Here is a 22,180-nt window from a genome sequence, read left to right as displayed (position 1 = left end):
GGCTGGTTTTTCCCATCTCTTCTGTTTTCTTGGTTGTTACAGGGAAGGCTTGCTGGGTAAGGGAAGTGGAGCTGATGACTATAAAGTGAGAGTAGTGGCCCCCAGTTGGGGAATGGCTGAATACGTTACATCACATGAAGCTGGTGGACGACAGGCTACCCACCTCCAGATAGAAAGCTGATGGGCGTGGGGTGCCAGCTGAAGTCCTTTTTGTTGAATGTGGCTAAGGGTGAGAATTGGGGCAGCGAGGTAGTCCAGTAGGTAGAGCACTGGGCCTGAAGTCAGGAAGACTTGAGTTCAAATCCAAAGTCAGACACTTCTAGCTGTGTGACTCTGGGCAAGCCACTTAACCTCTGGCTGCATAAAACTGGAGAAGGAATTGGCAAAGCACTCCAGTGTCTTTGCCAAGAAGGGCCAGCCCATGGACAGTTGGGGTTCTTTAAAAAGAAATTTCTCTGGCACAAAATGACCCAAGTCACATCCCATCTTTGTTCTACCCCGGCCCCAAGCTCTCAGGCCAACCAGGGCCCTCTCTACACATAGTCGGCACCTAATAAATGTTCCTTAAATAACTGAAGCCAAACAGAAGAATGGGGGTAGTTTCAATTTTATTGGCACTGAAACTGAACATCATTTGACCTTAGAATAAAGCCCTCCAGACAAAAAAAAACAAAAAAAACAAAAAAACACATAAGACGCACACACCAAGTCTAGCCTTCTGTCCCAGCCGCCCTCGGGGTAAATCGCTGCCCCTGGCCAACTCTGCCTACAGGGGCACAGTGTCAAGTTAACCACTAGAGGCCGGGACCAGCGAGAGGGCTGATACACTTTCCAGCAAAACATGAGACTTTGGAAGGAAGGCAGATGGCAGCTGGGAGCCACGCCCCCCATCCCTGCCCCACTGCCCACTGGGAAAGGGAAGAGGGAGAAGGCCAAGCTTGTCTAATCCAGAGGGACCTGACAGAAACAGAGAAAAAGTTGCAGAACAAATAATAATAATAAAACGATCTAACGTGACCGATCGTGCTGATGTCGTCACTAATACAGAAAGCGGTTTACATTAATTTCCTGCAAAATATCTTCTTTATAATACAGTATACATTTTCAAGACGTGGAAGGAATTGCAGACCAAAACACAGCCCTGCTCCTAGACTAGGATTCTCTTTATGCGTAATACAAAGGAAGGAATCCACATTTTATCAGATGCTACTGAGGGGCATAGGGGTAAGAGACATCATAGAGAATAAAATTTGTAGGATGTGGTAGGGTCCTGGTGCCCCCCTGCCAGCCAGCAGTGTGCTGGGCAAGGTGGGGAGAAGGAGAGGGGTCAGGATACTAAATGGTGATGGCTTGGCAGAGGGACTTAAGGGAAGAAGCTCCATGAAGGAAAGTAACCCAGAGCCAGTCTAACCCCTTGGCACCTACCCCGGCTAGGGAGGAGGTGGATGAGAGGGGCTGTCTGTGGGGATCCCTTTGGTGGCAGACATGGTCCCATCCCCTTCACACATACCATGAGGTGTGCTTTAGGGGACTGGAGCATCTCTGGTTGAGGGAGGGGGTCCTGGTGTGGAATAGTAACATTCAATGGTTCCCTCCCATATAGGCCTTTGGCACTCTCCTGGAGGGAAGAAGGGATCGGTTGATGAGAGCCCCTTGTTTGGAATTTAGGATATGCCACAGATCCAGGAGAAATCTGGGTGGCCCTTTCCCCAGGACCGAGAGTTGTGGTCTGGGAAATACTTCCCTCTCTGCCCTGGTATTTTTGTTTAGCTTTACTAGGAAGGGGTGGGTGCAGGTGGGGTAGGGGCTGGCCCATGTAGGGGAGAAGGGACAGCCTCCAAGGCACAGGTGGCCAAGTGGAAGGCTTCCTCATCAGCCCCCATAAGGCACCCAAACAGCTCCCATAAGGCACTGTTTTGCTTGGGGGCACTGGGCAGCCAAGACTTAAAAATTTTTTGGTGTCTTGCTTGAAAGTCCCTCCCTCCCACTCTCCCAGGGTGCTGAGTCACCAAAGCCAATGAAGTGGGCTGGGGTCTGTGAAGAGAATCGGGAATGGTTGGATTTTTCTGTCCTCCCCCCAACCCCCTGGTGCTTTTCTCCTCTCCTGGTGGCCTGAAAGGTTCAGGGTAGAGTGGGCTTAGAGAATGTCTCTCTGGTCTTTGGAGTTAGACATTTAAGATGGGCTCTCTTTCTATTCTGAATAGAATGGCACTGAGCCACAGGAACCTGGAGAAGACCCACATGTGCCTAGACTTGGGCTCTCTGGGAGGAAGGAGAAAGGGCCACATTCAGCAGTGAACCATGGGAGACAAGGATAGGAAAGAAGCCTCTGTTGAAGGACAAGTCAGGTCCTGGCCTAAGCTGGAAGGGGATCAATCTGGCAGTTGAGGGCAAGGGAGAGGGAAGGAAGGGTTGAAATTTCTCTTCCTTTTTCTTGTTGAAAAAGAGGAAGGTGCTCTGGGGTCCCTAGAGGGCCTGGGTGGTTGGTTCGAGCAAGCCAGTGCCAATCGTTGATGGCTCTGGTATGATGGGAGTTCAGAAAGGGGGAGGGTAGGGATGTAAGAGGTCAGAGATGGCTGGGAGGGGGGGTACAGGGACCAGAGGATTACATAGATTCAAATTCATCAATTCGCTGCTTGGTGTTGCCCTGGCGGATCTGACGCAGGGTCTTGTACTTGTCACGCCCCATACGCATGTTCTCTGCATGAATCATGTCGTTGGCTGTCTTCTTGGTCTCATCTCGGGCGTTGGCCAGCTCCGAGGTAAGGGCCTAGATTGAAGGGAGGGGGAAGGAGAGCAGAGAGAAGCTGAATCGGGACATTCCAACCACGCCAGCATGCGAGAGACACAGCCTGAACCCTGGTAATGATGATGATGGCCACTCACATGTACACAGCATGTATTGACTGACAAAGACCTTTCCCTCATGACAATCCCTGAGCAGGTGACAGCACAAGTATAACCTGTACATTCCCCAGAGAGGAAACTGAGGCTCAGAAAAGTGGGGACTTGCCTATGTCACTCAGATAGTAAGTGTCGAAGCCGGAACTCGAATCCAGGTCACTTAAAAGATGGGGCGCTGCTGCTCACCTCCAGGAGAGGACAGAAAGAACGGCCTCAGAGCCACAGGAGGGCTTTGGATTCGACCGAACTTCCTGACAGAAGGGGAGGGGATGGGACACCACTTCTCTCTCCTGGTCTTTCCCCCGTTACCCACTGCCATCAGCTCTGTGCCTCTACCCATATTCCACCCGGCATGCATCCTCTATTTCTGCCTTTGGGAATGGAATCCATCCTCTCTCTCTCTTTTTCTCCCTCTCTCCCTCCCTCCCTCCATGGCCCCTTCCCAGAAGCCATGATTCTTGAGCTGCCTCCAATTATTTCCCAGAGTCCTTTGCCCAGACATTTGTTCTCCTTGGCAATGGTGCTGCTGCCCATATAGCTGTCCATTTAGCTAGCTGAGTTAGTGCCTTCTCCCCAAATTAGAATGGTACCTCCATGAGGGTCAAGGGCCTCGGCTTGTCTATACTTGGCCTTCTCCAACACCCAACGTGGTGCTAACAAAAACTGAATGACCTCGCTCGCTCTCCCTCTTGATGTGAATGGCATTCTACCCCATCCAAGCCCCCCAGTCACATCTGTATGGCCAAGTAGAGGGCCCTGCCCACTGCAGAAGCTTTCTTTCAAGCTTGCCAAATTCCATTCAAGGAGAAATGTCAAGCAGGCCCCAAGAGGTCCTAGCTTCAATTGGGGCTCCTTTGACCAAGGATTATGAATCGATAGTTGGAAGAGACCTTAGAGGTCAAGTCCAATCCCACCTCTCTCGCTTTATAAATGAGGAAACAGGCCCAGAGAATTAAAGTGACTTGCCCAGGGTCACACAGCTAAGTGTCTGAGGTGGGATTTGAACCTCGATCTCCCTGCCTTCCAAGTTCGGCACTCTGTACTTCATCCCACCTAATGACTTGGTGCCCCTCACCACTTGCTCTTCCTGACCTCTCCTTGGCAACCTGCTCCCTGCCTTCTGCCTGTGAACTCCCCACCGTCCACCTTTCTGGTGGGCCACCCACATGCCTGACACTTAGTCAGCGTTGTACCTGGCCCACTGGCCAGCATGGGGCCCTGCAGCCAGAGGGCACGCAGGTTGGCACTGTCGGGCAGGGAGGGTGAGCCCGCTGAGCCCGTGGCCACCCCCCTCTCTCCCCCAGCTACCTTCAGGTGTTTCTGGACCCGCTCGTTCTTCTCCGCCTCAGTGGTACGGTCTTCCTCACTGCGGTCCTTGGTTGAGGCCTCGGCCCGCAGCTCGGCGCTGGCTTCGGCCGCGTTCTCGTCTTGCTCGTCGTCCTGCTCGTTTTCATGGGGGGTGCTCATGGCATTCTTCAGCTCAGCCCGGGTCTTCTCCAGATCCTCCTGGACCATTTGGGCCTGCATGGTACGTAAGGCATGCCAAGGTGAGCACTCCCTTACCTGGCAGTTGCCATCTTGGCCCAGGCTCCCCCCTGGGGGAGCCAGGTGAGCGCATTAGACCATGAGGCAGAAGGGCCCAAGTGGAAATAACTTCCCTTTATTTGGAGCTCAAAGCCCTGTGGAGGGAGGGAGGGAGGGAGGGAGGGAGGTGGGTTCCAGGAACATCCCCTTTTCCCAAGGAGGAAGCTGGCACTGAAGACAGCCAATGCCTTGTTCAGGGGCAGGAGGCTAGGAAGGGGTACCAGCGCCAAGCTCAGAGCTTCATTGTGTCCTGAGTGTGCCACCTGCCACCTGCCACCTGCCCCCAAGCCCAGCCATTAGACTGTAAACTCCCAGGAGGCAGGCGCCATCTCTTTGGCGTCTATGCCCAGAGCTTGGCCCACACCCTGGCCCATTTTACAGAGGGAAGCTCCTGCCCATGCCAGCTGGTGCCCAGGGCACTGAGGATGGCCAGAGGCTCTGCCCTTCCTCCCAGGAGCCCTTGCCTTACCTTCTGTTGCCATTCCACAGCCTCACTCTCCTTCTTCTGCCGGGCCATCTCCAGCTGGCTGATGCGGGCCGTTAGTTCTGCCATCTCAGAGGCCTGAGAAGGGAGGGGAGGCGTTCAGGGCCAGCTAAGAGCCTGAGGGCTTTGGCCTTCCCAGCCACCCCCAGCACAAGGAGCTGGGTCTATCCGGAAGGGCCCTGAGGAGCTTGAGGAGCGCCAGGCCGCCAGAAGGCCCCAAACCACTGGGCCTCCTCTTTGCCCTAATGATTCTCTGGCATCCAAGGCCCCTGCCGTGGTCCGCCCCCATCTTGCCTTTTCCACCCTCTACTGCCCTCATGGAGGGCCTCGGCCACACCCTGCTAAGCATCCACCCTCGCCCCCCGTCTCTTTGAATGCGGCCCAAGATCAGGTTGGGCTTTTCAGCTCCGCGTCACACTGGTGACTGACTTAGCTCGAGCCAGCCAGCCAGCCACGCTCTGGTCTAAACTGCCAGACTTTTGTGTCTGGAGGCCAGGAGAGCCTGGGCTGGGCCTGGCCACTCCGGGAGGGCTTTCGCAGAGCGCACAGAAGCCTCTTCCTTCTGCCCAACACAGCCTGGGCCGCCCTGGGATCTTCCAGTCCGCCCAGGCCAGGCCCCTTGCTGAGTCTGCTCACATTAAATAATTTGCTGAGAGTCCCACAGTGGCCAAACCCACTGACGTGGGCGCCCATTGGTGAGGGAAACAGAGGAGCCTCCAGGGAAGCCCCCTGGGCCATTCATCAGGGCGGACCCTCAGTGCTACTGCCCCCACAGGCCTGCTCGACCCACAAGGACTTGAGAGAGGACAGGCCAAAGGTTTGTCTACCAACAGCTCTGACAGCTCTTCCCTGACCCAAGAATATCGGGCCTGAAGCAGCCCCACTCCCCGACGTGCCCACACACATCCCCACTGAGCATTACCAGCTGCTCCTGGGTCTTCTTTTGGTCCCGAGAGGCCCGAAGGAGGGCCTCTTTGGCCTCCTCGGCCTCCCGCCGCTCCTTGGCCAGCTTTTCAGCCTCATCCTGGGCCCGCTTCCTCTCCTCTTCTAGCTCCAGTGCCTTCCGAGTCTGCTCTTCCAGTTCTGGTCAGAAAGAGGCAGAGGATGAGGCCCAAGGGACACCCATCTCCCTCCCCCCACCCCCCACTAGACCCATCTGGGGAGCCCCAAATTCTCCCGGCTGACCGCGACTCCAGCAGCTGGCGCACCCAACCATACCTGACCAAGCACACTGATCCCAATGAAGGGACCCAGCCAGCCTCTCCTCCAGGACCTCCTCCTTGTAGGTAGTGGCGGGGAGCTCACTACCTGAGGAGGTAGCCCATTCGACTTCGGGCCAACTGTGTTAGCAGGAATTTGTTCAGCCTGTGCAGCCATCACCCGCCCCCCACTCTCCTTCAAGCCATTCCACAGGAGGGAGGGATCCCCAAAGAGACTGAGCGCCAGGGGGTGAGGGCTAAGTTGTCTCGGCTGGCACTGGCCACTAACGGCTCCCCCGACCCCCACCCCCAAGGCCCCTTGGTACCTAGCTGAGCTTTCTTGGTCTGTTCCTCAATCTGCCTTAGTTTTTCCATCAGCTCTTCCTTCTCCCTCTCAATCTTCTCCTTCTCCTTCTCCGCAAGCTCTCGTTTCTTCTTCTCATTCTCCAGGAGAGCCCTGGGCGGGGTGGGGGGGCAAAGGGAGAATGGAATAGGGGAAAAGGCAAGGACTTAGCAACAGCTAGGCTCCCAGCTTCCCCTGCGCCCCTGACGTGGGGGCTCCCAGGACCCCTTTCACTTCAATCCCCCAAACATCTATTAAACAGGGGGTCTCCTTAGCTTGGGGAGAAAATATTCCCCTGCTGTGTTTAAGGAGAGGCAGGCCATGAAGCCAAGGAAACTATGGACAAATCACATTAGGGAAATCACAGGAAGGATGCCCCTGACTTTCTGCTGGGATCACGGGTTCCAAGGAAGGACTCCATCGTTTGACAGGAGGGAAATGACTTGTCCAAGGTCACAAAAGGCTCCTAGATCTAGGACTTGAAGGGATCACAAGGGCCAGTTAATCTGACCCCCTTGCTTAATAATTTAGTAAACTGAGGCCCATATAAATAACATTACTCTCCACATGATCAGTGGTAATAGCCAAGTCAGGATGTGAACTCAGCTTTTTATCTCTCAATCTACGATTCTAAAATTGAGTTCAAATCCTGTCTCTCCTATTTCTTATATTTCTGTATCAGGGCTTTAAGCCAAGCAGACCTGAGGAAGCTATGGTCTGAGACAGTTACCTACTCAAAAAGGTACTCATTAAGCACCTACTGTATACAGTACTGTACATAGTACTTCTCTGGGAACTAGAGGAAACCACACAACTTAAGACGGGTCTGGCACCTGTCTGCCTAGAGCTCCATCCAGTAGGCACTTTAAACAGTGCGCATTTAATGATAACAATAGGGGCAGTTAGATGCTCAGTGGATAGAAAACCAGACCTAGAGTTGGGAGGTTCTGAATTCCAATCTGGCTTCCGACACTGGCTGTGTGACCCTGCACAAGTCCCTTAACCCCCACTGCCTAGCCCTGACTACTCTTCTGCCTTGGAACCAATACTTATATCAATCCTAAGACAGAAGGAAAGGGCTTAAAAACAATAACAATATAATGATGAGGATGAGGATGATAACCACTAACATTTATAGAGGGCTTTAAGGTTTGCAAAAAGCTTTATGAATGTTATCTCTCTTGGGTCTTCACAAGAGCCCTGGGAGGTAGGTGCCATCAGTAGGTGCCATAACCCTAACCCTAAATTCTTATTGCACCATTGGGGAAACTGAGGCACACAGTGAGTTAAGTGACTTGCCCAGGGTCACACAGTCAGCAAGCATCTGTGGGTACATTTGAATTCAAAGCTTCCTGATTCCAGGTCCAGTACTGGGTGTACCGTGGCTTCTCTAGTTGCCTCTAAGATTACTTAACCCCCCAGATTCCATATTAAGTGGTCACTTTCCACCCTCCAAACAGGATCTGGAATGCCACCATGTTTCCCCCTGCTATGAATTATGTGGCTCCCTCTTCTCCCAGGGCCACCCTTCTCCCTTAACTCTAACTCTTTAGAATTGGGAACAGATCTTTGCCACGATTGCCTCTGGGAAGGGCATACTAACAGGTTGACTGCCCGTGTCTGCACTAAGCCTCTCGAGTTTTCCCAGACCCCCTCTTTCCCCCCAGTCATTTTAAACTCTTATTTTCCATCCTACAATCAACATGTATGCAGGGGTTCTAAGGCAGAAGAGCGGTAAGGACTAGGCAATGGGGGTGAAGTGACTTGCCCAGGTCACTCAGCTAGGAACTGTCTGAATCCAGATTTGAACCCAGGACCTCCTAGAGTTTCTAGGCGTGGCTCTGTATCCACTCTTCAATATGTGTCCCATTAAAGGCCCTTGGCACCCTAATGCAAATACCAACAACATAGAAATGGGTTCGAATCAAGGACACATGTGATACCCAGCGGAATCACGCGTCGGCTATGGGAGAGGTAGGGGGGGGAGGAAAAGAAAATGATCTTTGTTTCCAATGAATAATGTTTGGAAATGACCAAATAAAATAATGCTCAAAAACAAATAAGTAAAATGAAAAAAAAAATAAAGGCCCTTGGTCTGCTCAGCACCCACCTCTCCATCTGCTTCTGGTGCTTCTCCTCTCGGGCCTGGGCCTTCATCTGCTGCACCTCAATGGTGTCTGGTTTGCGGCGTCGCATGTACAGCTCATGGTTCCCCATACACAGCGCCAGGATGCGTTTGTTAATGCGGAGACGAGGAGCATAGAAGACAAAGTCCTGGAGGTGGCAGGGGACGGAGAATGGAGAAGGAGAAAGAGCTTTAGGCAAGAACAGACAAAAGAACCTTGAACCTGGACTGTAAAGAGCTGGCCTTGAGTCTAGACTGATATCCATCAACCATGCTAGGTGTGAATCACTTGGCCTCAGTTTCCCCATCTGTAATACACAACTACCTTTATTATCTAGAGACTTCATTGAGGTTATAGAGTTTCCAGGGAGGAAACTCCATCTCCAACACAGGCCAAGTTGTCTGAGGCACCAGGAGGAAGCTAGACAACTTTCCCAAGATCTTATAGCCAGTATGTATCAGAAACAGGACTCGAACTCAGGTCTTCCTGATTCCAAGGCTGGTTCCCTCTCCACTATGACACACAGATTGTGCATTGAAGATTAAAGCAGTGTAAACTGCAAAACAAGAGAGATGGGAACTCTTCAAATGCTCAGCATCCCAGAAGCGTTTGCTATCTTTGTATCTTGCTTTCAGAAGGCTGTTGCACCAGGTTAGAGCGCGTATTAGGGCCTTTCATTATAAGTTGTACCCTGAAATTTGCTTTGAATAATATTTGAATTTATTTTAAATTATACGTCTAATTTCTTTTAAAATAGGTAACAGGACAGCTGGGTGGTTCAGTAGAGAGCCAGACCTAGAGATGGGAGGTCCTGGGTTCAAATCTGACCTCAGACACTTCCCAACTGTGTGACCCTGGGCAAGTCACTTTACCCCCATTGTCTAGTCCTTACGACTTTTCTGCCTTGGAACTAATACACAGGATTGATTCTCAGACTGTCAGATAACCCAAGATCAGAAAGGCCAGCTCCTGAACTGGATTGATGGACTCCAAGTCCAAAACCCACAAAAAGGCCCATGAGGATGAGTGGCCGAGCTACCAAGGGAAAGCTGGGGAGGCCTAAATCGAGTCCTGTGCTTTTGTTAAGGAAATCCATCTCAAGTACAGAGGAAGTTAGTGAAGAAGATCTGAGGGTTTTATTGGACTGCAAGTCCAACGAGTCATCTTATCAACCCCCCAAAACCAAAGCATCATGGTCATTTTTCTTAACAGCACAAAACTCGAAAGCCAACTGGCTTCCTTCCATTGGTTGAACCAAATGTGACATTGAACTAAATGAAATATAATCAATCCTCCTGCAAGAAAATGACAAATCTAAAGAATTTATAAACAGAACTACCTATTCAGCAGCTAAAACGACAGAAAACCCCTAGAAGGCAGCTGATCACAATCATTCGTGGTCACAGAGGACATGTAAGCATGCTCCCCCACTCACAGCAAAGGCCAGGCCTAAAGATGGGAGATCCTGAGTTCAAATTTGGCCTCAGACACTTCCTACCTGGGTGACCTTGGGCAAGATCTGCTTATGCCTAGGAGCTGGTTGGCTGGCTCAGTGGCTAAAGTGTTGGGCTTGGGATCAGGAAGACCTGAGTTTAAATACAGACTCCAAGATGGCCTAGTTGTGTGACCCTGGACAAGTCACTTCACCTCTGATTGCCTGATGGGAGGATCCACTGGAGAATTAAATAGCAAACCACTCCAATATCCTGGCCAAGAAAGCCTCATGGCTAGCTATGGTCCATGGGGCCAGGAGGAGTCAGACATGGCTAAACAATAATGACAAAACATGATGAGTCCTAGATGGGTAAAGAGAGGCTGCCTGTCGGAGAATCAATAAGGACTGGTTGTAAGCCCCATCCTGGACCCGCACTGCTCCATGGCCCCAGGCACCAACAGAAATCTGCATTGGGAGAAGGGTCTTCCCATGCCAGTGAAGACACCTTCCATTGGGCCAAAAACGAGAAAAAAGCTGATGACAAGTAGGCAACCAGCCAAAACAACAAGGCCAGCACTGGTTAACCTTTTTGAGATCATGTGCCCAAACTGCACCTTGAAGCTGCCTGTGAGACCCCTGCATTACCTCAGAGAGAGGAGGGAGGAAGTGCTCCCATTGGGTGGTTGAACAGAAAGGCGGGGCATGTAAAATGTCCTCAGGCATGCTGGAGATGGGGAATGGAGCAGCCCCCTCTGGCACACCAGGGGCATGTGTGCCACACCTTCTCCAACAGGATCCAGGCAGTCAGTTCTCTCTCATTGTGGGGAGGGATGATAAGGCTGCATGACCAGCCACCTGGCCGCTTCCCAGGCATACAGATATTAAGTGACTTGCCCAGGGTCACACAGCTAGTAAGTATCTGAGGTCAGATTTAAACTCAAGTCTTCCTGACTGTAGGCCCAGCACTCTATCCACCAAGTCACTGGGTAGGTGGCAAAGGGATTCCTTGGCATTGGAGGGAACGGATGGCTTCTGTCTGGCATCTCTTTCAAATGAGCAAATCTAAGATCCTGTCCCAGTGAGGGGAGGGTTCAAGGAAGGCTGAAGGCTTTCTTGACCAAGGTTGTAAATGGAACTTTGGCCTAGGCCTCATTCCTCCCCATCCCTCCCATCTAGGATGGGAGAGGCTCTTGAAAGGCTGAATAGCTCCTGACCTACCTCTCTTCTGCCTGTCTCACTCTTTCTCAGTCAAGAATCTGGGCTGCCCAGGCTGCCCCTGTGCTCGTGGCTAGAGGTGTCCAAGGTGGCAGAGGCAAAGCTACCATGCTTAGAATCACAGAATATCACCCAACTGAGCTACAAGGGCTGGCCAATGCCTTCGTATTTGACAGAGTAAAAAACTGAGGCCCAGGGAGGAGAAGGGACTTGCCCAAAGTCCCACATAAAATCATGGCTTTATAGAGACCCAAGAAGCCTTTGTCCAACTGCCTTCATTTTAAAGAGGGGGACAACTGAGGTTCATGTGACTTACCCAAGGTCTCACAGACCATGGAAGCCTAGAGCAATACCCAAGGCTTCTGATTCCATTTCATTTAGCCTTCCTCCTCCCCCAAATTTCCTGTCTGTCTTTACTCCCTAAAGGGATGTTTTTAAAAATCCAGTCCCGTCCCTGAATTGGCACCACAGGGCCTAGCTAGCCCAGATCCCGGCCACTTACCGGAGCTTTCTTGTCAATTGGTTTGATGACAAATTTCTTATCATTGAAGGAAATGTTCCGGATTTCACTCCAAGGGAAGCCAATCTTGGGGGTCAGCCTGTAGGAGGGAACATAGAGAAGATCAGGGCAGAAGGGAGCCCCAAAGCCAGCAGCGCACTCCTCACCCCTGACTTAGCAAGCACTTTCTGCCCAATAGCCTCAGAAGGCGGGGACTACCAGGGCGGCCAGCCAGCAGGACAGAGGTCCGCCCGGGCTCCCATGGCTGGTGAGGGACAGCGCTGGGGCTGGAACTCAGGTCTTCTGATCCCAAGCAAGCCCAGCGCGCTGCCGTCTTCATCAGGCTGGAGCGAACTACCCCAAAGAATCCTCGTGACAGAGCAAACGTTAAAGGGACTAAAGCTTCTGTAGCCCCTGTTTGGTATCGGGGAGGGGGAAGAAGGGCAAAGAGAAGAGTCAAAAGAAGGCCTCAGGCTCCACAGGCTTAGCGCGGCAAGCGGCTAAACTGGGATAAATGGGGCCAAGGAGGCTTCCAGCTGACGTGAGAAAGAACTTGAGGCAGTTATGGCAGCTCTTGGCCTGGAGGCAGGGGGATGGACTCACTGGCATCCCCTCCTCCATGCTCCGGCCTAGAGGCAGGGGATGGACTCACTGGCATCCCCTCCTCCATGCTCCGGCCTAGAGGCAGGGGGTGGACTCACTGGCATCCCCTTCTCTGAGCGCCAGCCAGAGGGGCAAGGAGGAGTGGGCCTCCCTCACCTGTCAATCTGGTCGTAGATATTGAGGCCCAGGGCATCCACGCCCAGCCACAGCTCGGAACCCTTCTTGTTCTTGATGTTGAAGTAATTGACCCCATACATCTCCAGGTCCTGAGCTATCTTCAGGTATTCCAGGACAGCATCTTCCCTGAAGGCCAAGGAAAAGATGCTAAGAGAGCGCCTTAGTGCGGTCACCTGACAACGCCCCTTCCCCCTTTTCCCTAGGGCTCGAATCCATCCTGCTTGTTGCATGGCAGAAGGAGCTTCCTCCACCCTAGACTTGTTCTTGGCACCACTTGGCAGACAGAGGGAGCCATGCAGGCCAAAGGGCAAACTCTTTAGTCTGGCATTCAAGGCCTTCCACCCTTCCCTTTCTCATTCTTATTACTTCCATTTCATACAATCTCCATTTCTGCCAAGCCTACATGGCCCCCTCTCACCACCAAGCACCTTCTGAGCTCTAGTGCCCACGTGCCTTCACCCATGCTATTCCCTGTATCTGAAATGCCTTCATAGAAAGTAGAAAGGCAGTGGGGAAATGGAGTCTGGGCCTCCAAACTTCCCCTTGACAGAGGAAGTTAAGCAACTTGCCAAAGGGCATACCGGGAAGTTAATAGGTCTGGGATTCCAACTGGGGTCTTTTGGCTCCAAATCTCCTGCCTCTTCTTCCCTTTTCCCTCATTATGTACTGAATCTCTAGCTTTTCCTTGCTGTTATTTAGTCAAGTAGTCATGTCTAACACTTGGTGACCCCACTTTGGACCTTTCTTGGCAAAGATCGTAGAGTGGTTTGTCATTTCCTTCTCCAGCTCATTTGACAGAGGAGGAAACTAGGGTAAAGTGACTTGCCCAGGGTCACACAGCTAGGAAGTCCAGAACCTCCCATCTCTAGGCCTGACTCTCAATCCATGGAGCCGCCTAGGTGCCCCCATAAATGTTTGAATGATTGAGAAATCTGCTTGTCTCTTCTTCCCTCGCTAGATCATGAGCTCCCTAAAGGTAAGGCCCATATCGTCTTACTCCACCAGTGCCCAGTGCAGTGAATTCCAATGAATGGTCCAAGCAGGCTGAGCCAGGCATGTGGCTGGGCTTACTGCCCAGCTGACTCACCTCAGCATGCCCCGATGCTCCTCGTGCCACACCTGGATCCTTTCCTCCCACTGGTCCTTGTTCAGTTTGTGCTGCTCCAAGACTCTACAGAGAAAACCGAGTTACGTGGTTAAGGGCTGGCTTGAAAGAACCTTGGTTACTGCTCTCAAGTGTGGAGCGTGGAAGGGCTCACAAAGAAGCATTTTCCTTGCAACCACTCTGGGAGGCTGGCTGTGCATTTGATCTCCATTTTACAGAAGGGAAGACTGAGGCTTAGGCAAGTAAAGAAGGAAGATCTCAGTCCTCGTGGTTGTACCTCTGGGGCAGCAGCTTGTCCCCGGCCAAGTAGCCAGCCTTGTGCACCTCCTTGTTGAAGTCGCCGTACTTGGACTGGACTGCATAGGAGGCCAGCAATACGGCCGTCTCCGGAGGGCAGTAGATGTCGTCATTGAGGATCCCCTCCTTCACTTGCAGGAAGAACAGGCGCTGCGTGATGTCCTGAATCAGCTCCTCAGACACGTCCTCGGGGTAGAACTTGGCCCGGAATTTGAAGAGCAGGGGGCTCTCCTTGCGGACGTCCTGGGCTGTCACCTGTGTGTGGAGACATGAGCTCAGGCAAACTGAGGCTCCACAGTCGCCCCGTCTTTTCCCACTGCTGGTTCTCACAAGGAAATGGACAGAGGCTGGAGAAGGCTTGGACCAAGTGGCCAGAAGCAATGAAAGCAAAGGCAAGAGGGTAGCAAGCAGGCACTGATGATGGGGTGAGTGACAGCACTAGAAGGCAGGGGAATTCTGGGAAACTGCAAGGAACGAGACGGCTTCCAGAGAAGCCCGGATGAGATAGAGGGAGGGGACCACTGGTGCAGAGCATCGCGTGCCCTGCTGGACACAGCTGCCTCATTGGGCAATTTTGCTTAAATGGTTTTCTTTGGCATAAGGGCGCAAATATTGAGAAAAGATTGGTATCAAACGCAAACAAAGGGGAACTAAATAAAAGGAAGGAATCAGGTGGCCGAGGGCCACTCTGGCCAACCTGGAGATGGCACCGGGCAAGGATGAGGCAATGCCCCTCCTTGGGGAATGCAGTCCTGGGAGCCAGACCCTCCCAAGCAGAACATTCTTCCTGGGTCCCTTGCCCATGTGGCCACTGCTCTTAGCAGTGAGTGGGTGAGGGCTCAGGGCCTGGCACTCCCTGACTGCCCCGATTTCTGGCTCTGGGCAGCTTGCCTCAAAGGGATCACCCAAGCACTAGACCTAGGGGTTCTCAGGGCTGGTTGGCAGTGAGGGCTGAGGCCCAGCTGGGCCCTTGGGGGGCACATTCAGGGCGTCCCTCTTCATGCTCGGAGGGGAACGAGAAGGCAGGAAGCTGGGCCTGGAGCCTGTCTTCAGGCATGCCAGGATGTAGCTCATGGGCCCAGAATGTCCCAGGTGGCAGGACCCAGAGAAATAGGCAAGTGAGAGCTGGAAGGGACCTTCGAGAACATCAGAAACACCCATGTGTTCTCTCTTCCTCTCTCCCGTCTCCGAGTTTCTCTCTTCTGTCTCTCTCGGATCTCTCTGTCTCTCCACCCCCCATTTCTGTCTCTGTCTCTCTCCACCTCTCCACCCTCAGTCTAGGCACTTGCCTTTTTGTTGAGTTTCAGCCACGTGGAGAAGCCCTTGGTATCTTGGTACTGGAGGCCGAAGAACCACACTTCTCTCAGGCCGATGGTCTTCACAACCTGGGGAAACCAAGGAAATCCCATGAACCCTGATGGAGTCCCGTTCCAGGATGGGCGATGGGGGGAGGCAGTAACTCTGCTGCTGCTGCCTGGGCTCTCTGGGGATTCTGGAGCACCTGCCTCACGCTAGCCATGGCAGGAGGAAGGGAGTGAATGGCAGGCCGCTGGACTTGCCCAACTGAGAGGGAGAACTGGGTTCAAATCTCCCTTCTGCCACATGTTAGCTATGTGACTTTGAGTGAGTCACGACTCTCTGAACAGGCATTTCTTCATCTAGAAAGGGCCTAAGCCGCATGCTGTGGTGAGGAATGTCGCCAAGGTCCAACTGCAAATGCTACCGACACGAAGGCTCTCTCTCCTTGTGGCTGACAACGTTTATCATAAGGTATATGTGCTTGTAGATGGGGAAACTGAGACCCGAGAAAATGAAAGGACCTAAGGCCATGCCAAACCCAGCTAGACAGGGGTGGATGCCTGAGGAGTCCTGGCTGCTACCTCCCGTGGGAGGTCACAGGGCGAGGCTCAAGACACATCAACAACCAGATAATAGAAGCAGAGATCTGACTGCCTCATTTTACAGAGGGGGAAACAAGTCCAGGGAGGGCAAGGGACTCACCCAAGGTCACACATGAGATCCAAGATCTAGAGCTGGAAGAAAACTTAGAAGCTAGCTAACCCAACTGTTATTTTACAAAGTAAGAAACTGAGGCTCAAGGAAGAGAAGGGACTTACTCAATATCATTGATAAGATCCTAACCCTAGAGCTAGAAGGAATACCAGAGTTCAGCTAATCCAACTGTGTCATTATACAGAGAAGGAAACTGAGGCCCAGGGAAGAACAAATGATGTTTTACAATTAGATAACAATGGGCACAATTGGAACTCGGGTCCTTAGGGGCCAGGAACAGGTAATCCCAATAACCAAAACAGGTCAGAGTTCTGCTGGCCAGGGTCCTAAAACAGTGGCATTTTCAGAAGAAACAATCCCCCTCTCTAAAATGAGGATGCAGCTCTCCTCCTCCCATGACGAGGAGACAATCCAGTGCTCAGGGAACCTCAATGAAAAGGCCTGGGAAGATGAGGCCCTTTCCCTGGCCCGTCCCCTGCCCCCCCCCCCGTCATTCCTCTCCCTCCCCAGGGCCTGCTCCCACTCCTGCAGGCTGGGGGCTCAGAGCAGCCCCAGCGCAGGCGGGAAAGGGTGCTAAGGCTGGAGAAGACAAATGGGCTCTGTTCTCTCACCCTAGCCATCACCATGGCAATGGGGCCAGTTCTGGGTTACTTCGCCAGCTCTGGCTTCCCCAGCGGTAGCCCCAGGGGAGCTCCCAAGCATCTTAATGAGGCAGCACACAGCACAAAGACTGGGGAAGCAGGGAAGAAGCCTGGCTCCACGGAGGGTGGCAATGCCCCCAGGGAAGCCGACAGGCCCACCCTGGAGGGGCAGGGGCACGGGCACGGGCACGGCGGGCCACTCTGGCTTTGCTACAAAGACCTCCACTGCAGAGACGTTTCATGGCTGTGGGACCGCGGACGAGAAGGGGCTTCTAGGCTCAGAGTCCAGGATCCGCGGTTTTGTAGGGGTTCTAAGTGCAATGTGGCACCCTGAGGAAACCGCCAAGTCCAGCCAAGGGTCCCAGGCTCAAGGGTTTCGCCCTTCCTACCTGAGGCCCAGGGACGGCACGCCATTTGCCACACATGCACGGAGTGGGAAGTCCAGCTCAAATCTTTGGACTCCAAACCCAGTCTTTTGCCCCCACTATGGTCTCTGTTACTTGGGCCCTCTGGAACCTAGTGTCTTCTGTGGGTGCCCCCTTGAGGGGAAGGAAATCTTTCTTGAGGGACTACTACATGCCAGGCCCTGTGCCAAGTGATTTTCAAGTGGGATCTCCTTTGCTCCTGAGAACCCCGGGAGTAGGTCACATTATGATCCCCGTTTTACTGTCAAGGAAACTGAGGCAAATAGGAGGAAATGACATGCCCAGGGTCACACGGTATCTGGGACTAGATCTGAACTCGGGTTTTTCCTGACTCCAGGCTCAGTACTCTAGGGTCTGTGGCTCCCCCCAGCTGCCTCATGCCACCTAGAGTCAGGTATTCTGGGTAAGCCTGACCTCCTACTGCAGTGCCACACATCTACGGAGCCTTCCCTCCAAACCAAGAGTCCTGAACCTTTCCAGGGCCGGGCCCTGCTTCCCTGTGGCAGGCAGTCTACAAAGCTCTCCTGCAACTCTGGATACACAAAACAAATCCCCCAGGATGGCAAGGGATGCCAGTTCCACCAAATTAACATGGAATCGTTTTACCAGCCAAGTTCACAAACCCTCCGAAATCCTGGGGGTGGGGTGGGGGTGGGGTCTTGAGGCCCCAACTGAACTCGGGCTCTAAGCCTTCTTTCCCTGAGGGTTGTGTTCCTGCAGCTTTGGGTCTCAGTCACCCCTTCCTTCCCACCCAAATCCACCCATTGGATGGGCAAGTCACTTCAGCCCAATTACCTAGCCCTAGCTAGAATTGAGACTAACACAGAAGATGAGGGTTAAAAAAAGATAGTTGTGGGTAGCTGGGTAGTACGATGGATTGAGCACCAGACTTTGAGTCCATGGGGCCTGGGTTCAAATCTGCCCTCAGATTCTGCCTGGGCAAGTCACTTAACCCCAGTGGCCTAGCCCTTGCCACTCTTGTGTCTTAGAAGTGATAGTAAGAGAGACCTTGAGGGTTGGAACAGGAACTCTGGGGAGGGGACAGAATGGAAGCCAACGTGTCCATCCCACCCCTCTTGCTGTCCTGGCACCAGGTCTGAAGAGGGCCCCAGGGCAGGGGAAGTCAAAGGGTGAACGAGCCAGGCTTCCAGATTTCTGTGGCAGCCATCACTGGCCTGGCCTGGCCTGCCCCACCCTGCCCCTCTACTGGGGCCTGCAGGTGGGGTGTGGGTGGAGTTGGGAGAACACAGGAGGTATCCCAGCTTTCAGGCTGCAGGGGTCCCCAAAGGGAGGAGGGTAAATGCAATGAAAAGCCCTAATGGGTTCCCACGGGCTTGGGAGGGCAGCCTAGTGCCAGCAAAGCCCAGAGAGAGGAACTCGTCTATTAGTTTTGTTGTTGGGGGGGGGGGAGCCATGGAGGGAAGCAGAAAAAGCTGTCATTAACCTCTGAGGCCAGCTACACTAACTCTTGCATTTTACAGAGGGGGAAACTGAGGCAGAGAACAGCCAAAGCACTTGCCCAATTGTAAAACCTGGACAATAACACCAATACTGACCTCAATGAGAGGTCGGTAAAGCGTGTAGCCCAGTGGCTGGTACAGAGTCGGCTCTTAATAAAGCCATCCGTCCTTCCCAGGGAGCTGAAGTCGCTTGAATGTGGGCATGCGGCTCTGCAGAGTCTTCTTGACTCAACTGTTCACTCCCCATGCTGCCCCTGGCTAGGTGGCCATGTTGGCTAAACATTCCTCTACAGCTTCAAGGCTTGCTAAGCTTGTCTTAACTCATTTTGGTCCTCTCAACAAGCGTGGCTCATAGGCACATTTTACAGATGAGAAAACTGAGGCTGAGAACAGTTAATAAGCTCGCGCTGGGTCACCCAGCTACTAAGTGGCTGAGGGGGGAGGCTGAAACTCGGGCCTTGGGGCCTCCAGATCCAGTATGGAAAATGCCCTCAGGCCTCCCAGGCCTGGCTTCCCAAGAGCACTTAGGGCTGCTAACAGATGGGGCAAAGACAGGCCAGACTGCTGGAAGCCAGGGCACGGGGGAGGAGGGATTCTTTCCAGGAACCAGGCCCCAAAGGGGGGAGAAAGGCAACTGCCAGCAGTGCTGTGGTTTGAGGCCAATCAGGTAGTCTCGGGAATTCCTCAGTTAAGGAAGGGCCAGGCAGAACTCGGAGGGCCGGGGGCTGTTTCTCAGCCAAATGTCCAGCTGCCTCGGTGGTTGGGGAGACGCACACGCACACGCACACGCAGATTCCCCGGGAGAAATGGCAGCCCCCACATCCAGGGCCTGCCAAGTGTTTTCTTCACAAATTCGAGACCCAAGACATGAAGCAGAAACACTATGAAATCTGGGTGTCGGCCGTCCCAGCACCCACCCCCACCCCCAGGCTTTGGCAGGGACCAAGCTAGGGCCAACTATTACTCTGAAGAGGGGACGGGGCTAATCTCATTTTCAGCTTTCCTACAGAGATTAGCTTCTCGGCACTTCCTGCAGCCCCCACAGCCATCTGGAAAGGGAAGTGGTGAAATCCTGAGTCCACTCCTTACCCAATGTGGGGCTCTCAGACAGGCCAGGGCTTTTTTCCTCAGTGAGCCAGAGCCTAGCACACAGCTGGTGCTTAAGAAATGCTCACTGGAGGCCAGCTGGGTAGCTCAGTGGTCTGAACCAGGCCTAGAGACGAAAGAGGTCCTGGGTTCCAATCTGGACTCAGACACTTCCTAGCTGGGTGACACTGGCCAAGTCACTTAACCTCATTGCCCAGCCCTTACCACTCTTCTGCCTTGGAATTGATACATGTTATTGATTCTAAGATGGAAGGGAAGGAGTTAAAAAAAGAAAAAAGGAAATGAACTAAAGGGGCACGACCAGACTCTGTTGGGCCTAAAGCATCCTTCGGCTCTGAATTCTCTAGGCTCATGATCTCCTGAAACTAGCTTGTAGTTTCTCTATTCTCTCTGCCCTGTCCCCAGCCACAAGGTCTCCCACAGGAACCCAGGCCCATCTCTGAGAGCCAAGAAAGGTCCCTCGTCCTCCTGTCCCACTGGTTGAGCCACAACCTACACACCAATGGAGTCTACTGGTTTCCTACCAATTTTGGCCAGCCAAACAGGGGCAGCCTACCTCAGGAGGTAATGGGTTCTCCATCTTAGAGACCATCAATTGTTTTTGTTTTTTCAACCTCTTCCCTTCCATCTTAGAATCTATACTACGTATTGTTTCCAAGGCAGAAGAGCAGTAAGGGCTAGGCAATGAGGGTAGAGTGACTTGCCCAGGGTCACACAGCTGGGAAGTATCTAAGGTCAGATTGGAACCCAGGACCTCTTATCTCTAGGTCTGGCTCTTAATCCAACAGCCTCCTGATTGTCCTCTCTGCCTACAGTCTCTCGGTTCTAAGTCATCTTCCACTCAACTCAGTTACTAGCGTATTCTCCTTAAACAAGTGTCTCTGCACATTCTTGTCTTGGTCATTTAAAGTCTTTCATGATCTGGCTCTGGCCTTCCTATGTCCTCCTCCAATTTCCTACCTCCAGGTCTTTGACTAGGCTGTGTCCTCCACCTGGGTTACTCCATACCTGGAGACTATAACTTTCAAGTTTGTGTATTCTCTTCTCCCTTATAAATATCTCCTAAAAACCCACTCTTGTGGTTGGGAGAATGCAGAGACTGGGGTGAGGGGAGCACCCAAGGATTTAGACTTGGAGAGGAACTGAGATCATCCTCACCAATCCTCATTTCACTGAGGAGTAATCCCAGCTGCGATGATATCAGCAGAAAGGAAGACGGTCATTAGGGATGGGGAATGGCAGCAGCTCCCTGAATCCTCGAGAGAGCTGAACACGTTCTGGGAAGGCTCAAGACCTCATGTTGCTTGCCAGACTGTCCACCAAGTCTGGCGGCCCTCCAGGCCAAAATCCTATTTAGGGCTAGTCCAAGGCCTTTGAGAGGAGGGGAAACTGGCATACAGAAAGGAAATGACTTGCCCAGGGTCACATGTCCCCTCTGTTGTAGTGGGGGGATTCTAAGCCAGGTCTTTGACTCTTTGGAAAAAGAAAAGACCCAGAGTCATGCTCCGTAGCCCAGGTTCCCAAGAACCCCAGGCAAGGAAGGGTCTGAGGCCCAGCGCTGGAGTGAAGAAGGCCTTAGCTAAAACCGTGAGCAGCTAGGCCAGGGAGATATCAGGAGGGCGATGAATTCAGCCAAGAGGGAAGGAAAAGGGAGGTCGACAGCATCTTAGGCCAGGGGAGGTGGCCAGTGTAGACAGGAGGCCCGCTAGATACCTGGCAAGACATGGGCTTCGGGTGGGCTCTCTGGATGGTACTCAAGGGCTACTGCCAGAAGGCAGACAGTTTGCAAGCAGAAAAAGGAGGCTTAGCTCCAAGACCCTGGTTTATGGTCACCAGGGCTGGCAGCCCACCCCCACGATGGCTGGTCCACACTGAGGCTGGGGGCAGGCCTGAACGAGAGGCGGGAGACGGGGAGGGGCTGAGGCCTTAAGGGCAATGGCAAGGGTCGCATGGTGCCCAGTGGCCCTCCTGACGTAAGGGCCGCTGCCTCTAAGCCAAGCGTTCCAATCGTAGGGTGGAGGCCTGGGGGCTCAGGGCTCAGTGACTCATGCCAGGAAGCTCCAGCTCTCCGAAGGCCTTTGTCCCCGAGGCCCACAGCCTGGCTGGGGCAAGGGCCCGGCCTTGCCCCCAAACTATTGTGAGACAGGGGTTGCCTCCCATTGTTGCTCCTTATTCAAACTGCCAGGGCCGAGCAGGGCCCTTCCTCTGCCGTTTCCTGTTCTGGTCATTGTCCAGACAGTTGCCGGGCTCCAGGACAGCCGCACTGCCTGTCGACACCTCCACGCAGCAGATGGCTGGACAGCCCTCGGCCGCCCAGGGGCCTGCCAGACGGAGATGTCTTCTTGCCCATTTCAGTATGCTTGCAGTTGGAAGGGCCCTTGCAGCTCTAGGCCAATCCCTGCGTTTTACAGGCTAAGGAAACTGAGGCCAGATGGGGAAACAGCTGGCCTAGGTCCCATGGCTTACACACCATGTAACCTTTCAAGCAAGGCCCTTCCCCCTTCCCATGGGCCCCATGTTGTCCCCGGTGAAATGAGGAAATTCGAGCAAATGAACTAAGGCT

General features: G+C 53.1%; 1 protein-coding gene across 1 annotated transcript in view; it reads right to left on the bottom strand.

Moving 5' to 3' along the window:
• Nucleotides 1–591: 591 nt before the first annotated feature.
• MSN (moesin) overlaps nucleotides 592–22,180 on the bottom strand; it is a 79,517-nt gene continuing 57,928 nt past the window's right edge. The window contains exons 3-13 of the mRNA XM_056809276.1: nucleotides 15,261–15,356; nucleotides 13,952–14,226; nucleotides 13,657–13,740; nucleotides 12,549–12,695; nucleotides 11,793–11,889; nucleotides 8,625–8,788; nucleotides 6,498–6,628; nucleotides 5,895–6,055; nucleotides 4,958–5,050; nucleotides 4,213–4,425; nucleotides 592–2,770 (exon numbers count right to left, since the gene is read on the bottom strand). Coding sequence (XP_056665254.1) covers nucleotides 2,606–2,770; nucleotides 4,213–4,425; nucleotides 4,958–5,050; nucleotides 5,895–6,055; nucleotides 6,498–6,628; nucleotides 8,625–8,788; nucleotides 11,793–11,889; nucleotides 12,549–12,695; nucleotides 13,657–13,740; nucleotides 13,952–14,226; nucleotides 15,261–15,356 — 1,626 coding nt within the window. The 3' untranslated portion in view covers nucleotides 592–2,605. The remainder of the gene's footprint in view (nucleotides 2,771–4,212; nucleotides 4,426–4,957; nucleotides 5,051–5,894; nucleotides 6,056–6,497; nucleotides 6,629–8,624; nucleotides 8,789–11,792; nucleotides 11,890–12,548; nucleotides 12,696–13,656; nucleotides 13,741–13,951; nucleotides 14,227–15,260; nucleotides 15,357–22,180) is intronic.

This window comes from Monodelphis domestica, chromosome X (genome assembly GCF_027887165.1).
Source record: "Monodelphis domestica isolate mMonDom1 chromosome X, mMonDom1.pri, whole genome shotgun sequence".
Lineage (NCBI taxonomy): Eukaryota > Metazoa > Chordata > Mammalia > Didelphimorphia > Didelphidae > Monodelphis > Monodelphis domestica.
This window is presented reverse-complemented; position numbering and strand designations above follow the sequence as displayed.